General features: G+C 41.6%; 1 protein-coding gene across 1 annotated transcript in view; it reads right to left on the reverse strand.

Annotated features, from left to right (window-relative positions):
• Window positions 1–6,758, reverse strand: part of HSD17B13 (hydroxysteroid (17-beta) dehydrogenase 13) — a 20,106-nt gene extending 13,348 nt beyond the window's left edge. The window contains exons 1-3 of the mRNA XM_010833782.1: window positions 6,422–6,758; window positions 3,103–3,210; window positions 1,931–2,062 (exon numbers count right to left, since the gene is read on the reverse strand). Coding sequence (XP_010832084.1) covers window positions 1,931–2,062; window positions 3,103–3,210; window positions 6,422–6,631 — 450 coding nt within the window. The 5' untranslated portion in view covers window positions 6,632–6,758. The remainder of the gene's footprint in view (window positions 1–1,930; window positions 2,063–3,102; window positions 3,211–6,421) is intronic.
• Window positions 6,759–10,410: the final 3,652 nt, after the last annotated feature.

Consider the following 10,410-nt stretch of genomic DNA (forward strand, 5'->3'; position numbering starts at 1 on the left):
TTGGAAGGAATGATGCTGAAGCTGAAACTCCAATACTTTGGCCACCTCATGCAAAGAGTTGACTCATTGGAAAAGACTCTGATGCTGGGAGGGATTAGGGGCAGGAGGAGAAGGGGATGACAGAGGATGAGATGGCTGGATGGCATCACTGACTCGATGGACGTGAGTCTGAATGAACTCCAGGAGTTGGTGATGGACAGGGAGGCCTGGTGTGCTGCGATTCATGGGGTCACAAAGAGTCGGACACGACTGAGCGACTGAACTGAACTGATAGAGAGTGAATGCATGGAGTCTCTTCGTAGTTCAGTGGAAATAATAATTCATTATCATTAGCATATGTAAAGGATTTTGGAAAATGAGGAAAAATATCTCTTTTTTCTTCTGTCTCCTGGAATCCAGCTCTGTCCTAGGTTCCGCACTAACACTGAGGCTCTGGAAGATTAATTCATATAAATGTTCTCTACAAAGGCACATTTCCGTCTCTCACAAAACCAACCAATCTTAAGAGGTCTGTAGAGCCATATCTCTAAGCTCCAACCTGATGTAGACCTTGTTCCAGATTTCCATTTAAAATAGTCTCCGACTCCTATATAACGCAAGTAGGGAGCTCTTTGTCCTTTCTATTCTACAATTCCATGACATAAGGTCACAAGGGAATGTACACAATATGTATTTTCTCTAAAGCACCGAAAAGACATACACTGACAATCCTTAGCAAACAAAACAAACAAGTGTTAGTTGCTCAGTCACGTCCAGCTCTTTGCGATGCCATGGACTGAAGCTCGCTAGGCTCCTCTGTCCATGGGATTCTCCAGACTAGAATACTGGAGTGGGTTACCATTTCCTTCTCCAGGGGATCTTCCCAATCCAGGGATGGAACCCGGGCCTCCTGCACTGCAGGCAGATGCTCTACTGTTTAAGCTGCCAGGGAAGCCCTATCCTTAGAAAAGTGCCACAAATATCCGGTTGGCTAAAAAGTTCATTCGGATTTGCCATCAGCTGGCAAAACCAGTACGAACATTTTGGCCAACCCAATATTCTTTTTGCGTGCCTAGTACGTACCAGGCTTTGTGTAGGTACTGGTGGATGAAACAGACTAACTAGCCTACATTCTGGTGAGTTGTGTTTCCTTGAACCCTGTGCCCTTCTGTCAGTTGTTATTCAGTTGCCAAGTTGTGTCTGACTCTTTGCGACCCCATGAACTGCAGCATGCCACAACGCCTTCTGTCAGAGACACCAATATTTGATGATTGTTGTTTTTAGTTCAGTTCAGTTCAGTTCAGTCGCTCAGTCGTGTCCGACTCTTTGCAACCCCATGAATCACAGCACACCAGGCCTCCCTGTCCATCACCAACTCCCAGAATTCACTCAGACTCACGTCCATCGAGTCAGTGATGCCATCCAGCTATCTCATCCTCTGTCATCCCCTTCTCCTCTTGCCCCCAATCCCTCCCAGCATCAGAGTCTTTTCCAATGAGTCAACTCTTCGCATGAGGTGGCCAAAGTACTGGAGTTTCAGCTTTAGCATCATTCCTTCCAAAGAACACCCAGGACCGTTCTCCTTCAGAATGGACTGGTTGGATCTCCTTGCAGTCCAAGGGACTCTCAAGAGTCTTCTCCAACACCACAGTTCAAAAGCATCAATTCTTCGGCGCTCAGCCTTCTTCACAGTCCAACTCTCACATCCATACATGACCACAGGAAAAACCATAGCCTTGACTAGACGGACCTTTGTTGGCAAAGTAATGTCTCTGCTTTTGAATATGCTGTCTAGGTTGGTCATAACTTTCCTTCCAAGGAGTAAGTGTCTTTTAATTTCATGGCTGCAGTTGTCCATCCAGAAGGACGTGAACTCAATTATGAATTTCATGTACCTTAAGAGAAGTTGTCAAACATGCACAACCTAGGGATGTTTCTGACTCACACTCACCCAAAAATGTCCTAAGATGTTGACCTCAAAAGTTTTGGTGATCTCCTCATCCTTTGTACTAAGAAGGTCAGCTGGATATATTGCCCCAGCGTTATTCACCACGATGGTTACATCACCAACTTCTTTCTTTACCTTTTGAAATAGAAAGAACAGTCATTGGGTGCATTAGAAATAGAAAGCTCATTGGATGTATTATAGAAACTCAAAGTTTTGGGACTAATATCATCCAGGGATCAGATTCTTTATTCTAGTTGATGAGATCGCTGAGAGTTCAAGGGGAAAAGAGCATTAGCCCAAAGTGTGGTTACAAAAGGAACACTATCATAAAACTGGGATAAACTGGTTTTTTAACAGCTAAATTTCAGTACCTAGTACATCATAGATTTTTTTTTTTTTTTGGTAACTTACCAATAAAGTGAAATTAGTGTTTTGTTGATTAACTGATACATCAGTTCTAATCAAACATTTAAAAACTGTTAGTTGAGTAATCCTAGTTTCCCCACCTAGGTCATGTGTACTGGCTACATGAACTTGGTCTGACATATCTGTTCTTACCAAATGTTTTTAAAGTGCTAATTGGGTAATCTTGGCTTCTCCACCTGCTAGCTACATGACCTTTGATTTCACCTCTTTGAATCTCAATTTGCTCATCAGTCAAATGAGGTTTATAGAGTTATTGTAGGGATTAAAGGGTGAAAATGTCTATCAACATGCTTGGTCTAATGTATTTGATATTTACTCTTAAGCATTGTTATTATAATTAATATACATTTTCTATAGAAGATTAGTTTGGCACCAACATAAAATCCCAAAGAAAAATAATTAAAGGAAAAAACAAAGGAACTTCTGTAAAGGTGATAGGACTAAAAGGAAGACTAGAACATGATCCTTTTCCCTGGTGATAAATCTTTGTTCTTTCACTCTGTACTATTGCTCGAACTTCTGATCAGAATGAAATTGACTAATAATACAAAACAATAATAATAGGCAGAGTTGAGTGGATCATATGGAAGAAAAAAGTGTATGTCCTTCCTTGTAAACACAGCTACCTCAGTTAGCAGAGGCTAAAAAAAAAAAATCGAATTTAAATTAGGCTGTCATAAAGAACCTTTTCATATTCCACGTAAAGGGACATAAAACCATGGGAAGAAATTTGTATCCTGGAGTCTCACCTGGTTTACGGAGCTATAAATCTCTTCTCTGTTACTGCAGTCTACCACAAACACGTGTGTAGTGGCCCCTAGTTTTCTGCATTCTGCTGCAGTTTCCTCAACACCATGCTGTAATTGGGAAAAAACAAATTCTGAAAGGTGTAGGTCAGTGAGTAGACAACAGGGAGGTAGAAAATAGCTGAGATTAAATTTTTTCAAAGATTAAAATTCAGAGGACTTCCCTGGTGCTCCCATGGTTAAGAATCTGCCTTCCAATGCAGGGGACACAGGTTCAATCCCTGGTTGGGGAACTAAGATCCCACATGCTGTGGAGCAACGAAGCCCGTGTGTCACAAGTAGAGAAATCCCACCAAAACTAGAGAAAGCTTGCTGCAACAAAAGCCCGTGCAGCCAAAAAAAAAAGAAAAAAAATTGAAACAGAATTTCCTCCTTGTTTGTGAGCAAATTTCATGAGAGACACTGCTTGACTAATCTGCAGAGGTCACAACCCGGCTTTTCTGCCGGGGAAGGCTCATATTTGTCTCGTGTGTTTCCACCTTGTTAAGCTGTATTCTCATAAAGAACATGCTTGAAAGATACTGCTCTTTGTGGTGTCATGAAGGGAGATGTTTGAGTATGGAGAAGAAAAGAAAAATCAACAGTATATTTACCATATATTTGTTGAGCACCAATTATGTAATAGACAGTAAAACATAAATTCTAAATTAGTGGTAATTTTAAACTATATACCTCTGCCCATCAGACTTTTCTCGACAATCTTGCTTTAATCCTCTAGAAAGGAAGGAGGAAGAAGGATCCTTATTTGAGAAAATCTTTCATGGAGAGACTATGCTACTAATTCCAGGGCCGTAAGATTATGTTCTTTAGGTGTCCTGGAGTAAAAATGAGCAAATGACATGGGATGGATTCTTGTCTATGTAACTGCTTTGCTCGTAACTCCAGGACATAGAGACAGAGGAACTCATTTTCAGCCTAAATTCAAAGACCTCTTTCCTAAAATAAAGTCACCCTGATGCTTCTTAACCTGCATTTCTGGAAAATTAGCATTCTTTTCAAGTTCTGACATCTGTTGAATTTCATAAAGAAGATTATAAAGTATTTAAAATTATGCTTTTTCCTTTCAGAATTTGTTAGCTCTTCTCTGTGATGAAGAGTCAAGATGTCTTGAAAGCCCTTTTGGCATGTTGGGAGGTTAGTAGTGTGGTTGTTATTTGGGGCTATCCCCGAGTGAGTGTTGGGTGGTTTTGCTTTTCCAGTAGGGATGACTAATAATATGAAGCAATAATAATAGGCAGAGTTAAGTGGTTTGCATGGAAGGAAAAAGTATATATCCTTCATCCAAGGTCATTGTCCCTCACAGATTTCTGAGGAGTTTCAGAAGTATAAAGAAGGAGGTCAGGAGACTCACTATTTGGGTTTTAGCTGGGAGCTTGTTCATTGCAGATTACAAGATGACACTCTTTTATCTCTAGAGTTAAGGTCAGTCGAGAGCTATTAGTAATCTAAGTTTTCATCAGATGCTGAGCTAGAAAACTGCAAGATGTAATGTCTTGTCTTCATAAGCAAAATTCTTGCTTCAACTCCAGCGTGTGGTGTGAACTCCACTTGTCACAGTTCAGATTTAATGTGAATAAACTGTTAACATGACTTGTTGTGTAAGGCAAAAGAAGCCAGCATAACAGAAAGACAGTTGATAGTTAAAGGAGATTTGGATTACACTTACAGCCTTAGAGTGAATCATGTAATATCTTAAATGTTCAACCATAAAAATGCAAGGGCTCAAAGAGACCCTGTGAGGCTAGGTGACCTATCATTCAGGCAGAATCTTAAATAAGGCATTTTTCCTTCTTATCATTGGGATTTAAAAAATGCATAAATGATGTCAGGTCTTTCTCCCAAAATATACATCTGGAGGGATCCAGAGTTTAAATTTCATCAAGCCCTTCTCATGAATTTATACTTATTTATTTATTTTTTTGATAAACACCTGAGAACAGCAAGCAGTTATTTTCTCAATTTGTAAATTCTTGTCCTTTTCTTGAAAGTGTATTGAAATCTTTTCAAGGACCAAACTGATGCCAAATAACTTTTATGTGAATCAGCTTATCTTAAGTGCTCATATCTGTTATACAAAAATATATCAATTTTTTGTGTGTAATGTAATATTATTTACTAAATAGAAAGAACCAGAGAACAAGTTTTCTAAATTCAAAAGACATTTCTGAAGGTCTTAAGAAAATAGGTGCCAGTTAGACATGTTGGCAAAGAACATTAACATATGGCAACTAAAGTCTCACTGTGATTTGTAGAAACACTAACTCTCAAAAAAAAAAAAAAAAAAAAAAACTGGATATTTTTTTTCCTATCCTAAAATTCTGCAAGCATTTTTTCTGTGAATATTTGCATGGCCGAGTCAGAATTCAAAAGTTTAGGAGGTACCCTGGATCCTGGTGTTCCAGTAGTTAAGAGTCAGTACTTCCAAAGCAAGGGGCATGGGTTCAATTCCTGGTGGGGGAACTAGAATTCTGCATGCCATGTGGTGCAGCGAAAAAATTTTAAAAATAAGAACAAAGCAAAAGTTTAGGGAAAATGATACAAGATTTCAGTTGTGAGTAGTTAATTTAGTGTTTACAAATATCAATAGCAAAAAAAACAAAAATGCCCAAGAAAAAGTCTGATGCTCTTCATGGAAGTGTATTAAACATGACCAACATTTCCTATAGCCAGGCATTGTTTTAAGCACTTAAATAGTAATTTGTTTAGTCTTTCTTTCTGTTAAGAGCCAGATGGTAAACATATTAGGGTTCTGTGCATGTGAGAATTGGGCACCAAGAGATTCTGTTACATGTTCTTTGTTTTCCATCTGGTTTTTGCCTGGACAGCCCTTTAAAAAATACATCCCTAGCTCAACAGGCTGCTCTGGGAGCAAGTCTGGCCCACTGGCTGTAGTGTGTTAACACCTGTTCTTAACCCATCCTGTGAACTGTTATCCCCATTTCAGAGACAAGGAAACTGAGGCTGGGAGAAATTAAGTGATCGTTCAACTTAAACAGTTTGGAAGTAGCCTGGCTCCTGAATCTGTTATCAAACCAGCATATCAGGACACAAAAATCACTGCTAAGGTCTCAGTGAAGTTTCCATCAAACCATCCTGATGCATGTGTAGAGTAAGGCTCTAGGAAATGTAGTTAACACACTTTGAACAAGAAAAATACCAAAATAAGCAAATGCTAAGTCAAATAAATTTAAAAACACCCATCTCACTTGTATGGGCCCTCCCTGGTGGTTAACTTTAAAAGATGGGCAGATGAATCCAGTACCTTATTAATATCCCACAGAACCAGTCTGCTCTTCTGTTTTGCAAATTCATAGGCAGTCTGCCTGCCTATTCCATGCCCGGCTCCTGTAATGAGAACAATCTCTCCAGCCACAGATTTTCTCCTCCTGGGAATGAAGACCTTCACCAGAGATTCCAAGTAGGAATAAATGATGATGAGCAGAAGCAGAAGGAGATCCAAGATAATCTTCATGGCTCTGCTCTGCACTTTTCTCCTCTGCCTCAGCTCCCGTCTAGTCTCAGCAAAGTGCCCTCCTCTTCAAAGAGCTTCAGGAATGAGCTGTATTTCAGGTGTTGATAGGGCTGGCCAAAGTAGTGACGATTTGTAGGCAGGTTTTGGTCATGTGTTCTAATGTGTTAGACACTGCTTGAGCTTTTGAAGCTGGGCCAATTGTTAGTAAAAATTTGGCACAGGGACAAGGGAACTCTAGAAAAGGTTCTAGAAAACTCTGGACTTGCTTTCTGAGAAGCATTCCTGTACTGTTTCACCACGTCAACTGAAAAAAAAAGATGCACAACCTAAAAGCTGAGTGTGCGTGTCCATGTTAGTCGCTCAGTCGTATCTGCCTCTTTGTGATCCCATGAACTGCAGCCCGCCAGTCTTCTTTGTCCTTGGAATTTTTCAGGCGAGAATACTGGAATGGGTCGCCATTCCCTTCTCCAGGGGATCTTCCAGACCAAGGGATGGAACCTGTGTCTCCCACATTGCAGGTGGATTCTTTACTGTCCAATGAGGACTATAGGCTGACATTACAACCTGTCAGACAGTACTGTTCCAAAGATGTAAAGTGAAGTTGCTAAGTCGTGTCTGACTCTGTGACCCCATATACTGCAGCCTGCTAGGCTCCTCCATCTATGGGATTCTCCAGGCAAGTATACTGGAGTGGGTTGCCATTTCCTTCTCCAGGGCATCCTCCCAACACAGGGATCAAACCTGAGTCTCCCGCCCTGCGGGCAGACTCTTTACTGTCTGAGCCACCAGGGGCTCCCCAAAGATGTCAGGAGGTGGTCCAGTGGCTAAGGCTCTGTTCCCAGTGCTGAGGGCCTGAGTTTGGTCCTTGGTTGGGCAACAAGATCCCACATGCCCACTTGATTTTGCCTTCCAGGATGTCTGGCCCTAGGTGAGTGATCACACCATCAGGGTTATCTGGGTCATTAAGATCTTTTTTGTATGTTATCCTGTGTATTCTTGCCACCTCTTCTTAATACCTTCTGCTTCCATTAGACCCATGCCATTTCTGCCCTTAACTCTACCCTTTTTTACATGAAATCTTCCCTTGGTATCTTTATTTTTCTTGAAGAGATCTATAGTCTTTTCCATTCTATTGTTTTCCTCGATTTCTTTCCATTGTTCACTTAGGAAAGCTTTGTCTTCCCTTGTTATTCTTTGGAACTCTGCATTCAGGTGGCTTTATCTCTCCTTTGCCTTTCGCTTTTCTTCTTTTCTCAGCTATTTGTAAGGCCTCCTCAGACAACTATTTTGCCTTTTTGCATTTCTTCTTCTTGGGGATGGTGTTGATCCCTGCCTCCTGTACAGTGTTACGAAACTCCGTCCATAGTTCTTCAGGCATTCTGTCTTTCATATCTAATCCCTTGAATCTATTTGTCATTTCCACTGTATAAAGGATTTGACTTAAGTCATACCTGAATGGCCTAGTACTTTTCCCTACTTTTTTCAATTTAAGTCTGAATTTTACAATAAGGAGTTCATGATCTTAACCACAGTCAGCTCCTGGTCTTGTTTTTGCTGACTATATAGAGCTTCTCCATCTTTGGCTGCAAACAATATAATCAATTTGATTTCAGTATTGACCATCTGGTGATGTCCATGTGTAGAGTCACCTTTTGTGTTGTTGGAAGAGGGTGTTTGCTATGACCAGTGTGTTCTCTTAGCAAAACTCTGTTAGCCTTTGCCCTGCTTCATTGTGTCCTCCAAGGCCAAATTTGCTGTGACTCCAGGTATCTCTTGACTTTCTACTTTTGCTTTCCAGTCCTCTATGATGAAAAGGATATCTTTTTTTTTTTGGTGTTAGTTCTAGAAGGTTTTGTAGGTCTTCACAAAACTGTTCAACTTCAGCTGTTCAACCCACAAACTGTAGAACAATTAAACCAAAAAGTTCTCATAATGTTACAAAAGTTCTAGGGCCCACAACAGATTTCCCAGCCTGGGGATCTGGTAAAAGGACTGAGAATCCCCAGGGAATGTGACTTTGAAGGCCAGCGGGATTTGATTACAGAACTTCCACAGGACTGGGGAAGCAGAGACTTTTGGAGAGCACAAACAAAACCTCACGTGCACCAGGACCCAGGAGAAAGGAGCAGTGACCTCACAAGAGACTGAACACTCACTTGCCTGTGAGTGTTCAGGAGTCTCTGGCGGAGGTATGTGTTGACAGTGGTCTGCTGCAGGGTCATGAACACTGACTGCAGCAGTCCTGGGAGGTTCGACATGCTGGCATAAGTCCTTTTGGAGGAGGTCACCATTCCCCCACCATAGTTTGGCCTCAGGTCAACCTACAGGGAAGGAACACAGCCCCATCCATCAGCATAAAAATGGATTAAAGATTTACTGAACCATGGCCTTGCTCATAAGAGCAAGACCCAGTTTTCTCCACAGCCAATCCCTCCCAATCAAGAAGCTTCCATAAACCTTATATCCTCATCCATCAGAGGGCAGACAGAATGAAAACCACAGTCACAGAAAACTAACCAAACTGATCACATGGATCATAGCCTTGTCTAGTCAATGAAACTATGAGCCAACCATGAACAGTATGAAAAGGCAAAGAGATATGACTCTGAAAGATGAACTCCCTACCAACATAGGTGCCTAATATGCTACTAGAGAAGAGTGGAGAAATAACTTCAGAAGGAATGATGAGACTGAGCCAAAGCGGAAACAAAGCCCAGTTGTGGATGTGTCTGGTGGTGAAAGTAAAGTCCGGTGCTGTAAAGAACAATATTGCATAGGAACCTGGAATGTTAGATCCATGCTGCTGCTGCTGCTGCTGCTAAGTCGCTTCAGTCGTGTCCGACTCTGTGTGACCCCATAGACGGCAGCCCACCAGGATTCCTCGTTCCTGGGATTCTCCAGGCAAGAATACTGGAATGGGTTGCCATTTCCTTCTCCAATGCATAAAAGTGAAAAGTGAAAGTGAAGTCACTCAGTCGTGTCCAACCCCTAGCGACCCCATGGACTGCAACCCACCAGGCTCCTCCATCCATGGGATTCTCCAAGCAAGAGTACTGGAGTGGGGTGCCATGAATCAAGGTAAATTAGATGGGGTCAAACAGGAGTTGGCAAGAGTCAACACTGGCATTTTAGGAATCAGTGAACTAAAATGGATGGATAAGGGAAAATTTAATTCAGATAACCAATATATCTACTTACTGTGGGAAGAATCCCTTAGAAGAAATGGAGTAGCCCTCATAGTCGACTAAGATCTGGTGCAGTCAAATAAATAAAAAACTGATATTTTGTTAAACAAACAAACAAAAAGCTCTGAAGAGGTAAGGAGGAGCCTATAGTGTTAGTTACTCAGTCATGTCTGACCCTTTGTGACACCAGGGAATGTAGCCTCCTGTTAGGCTTCTCTGTCCATGGAATTCTCCAGGCAAGAATACCGGAGTGGGTAGCCATTCCCTTCTCCAGGGGATCTTCCCGACCCAGGAATAAAACCCACGTTTCCTGTGTTGCAGGCAGATTCTTTACCATCTGAGCCACCAGGGAAGTTGTAGGTATCGAGTAGGATAATCAAATAGTTTAGAAATCCCACTGTTGTTCAGTAGCTCAGTCATGTCCAACTCTTTGCGTCCCCATGGACTGCAGCACGCCAGGCTTCCCTGTCCTTCACCGTCTCCTGGAGCTTGCTCAAACTCATGTCCATTGAGTCGGTGATGCCATCCAACCATCTCATCCTCTGTCGTCCCCTTCTCCTCCTGCCTTCAATCTTGCCCAGCATCAAGGTCTTT

This window comes from Bison bison, unplaced genomic scaffold, assembly GCF_000754665.1.
Source record: "Bison bison bison isolate TAMUID 2011002044 unplaced genomic scaffold, Bison_UMD1.0 scf7180017863888, whole genome shotgun sequence".
NCBI lineage: Eukaryota > Metazoa > Chordata > Mammalia > Artiodactyla > Bovidae > Bison > Bison bison.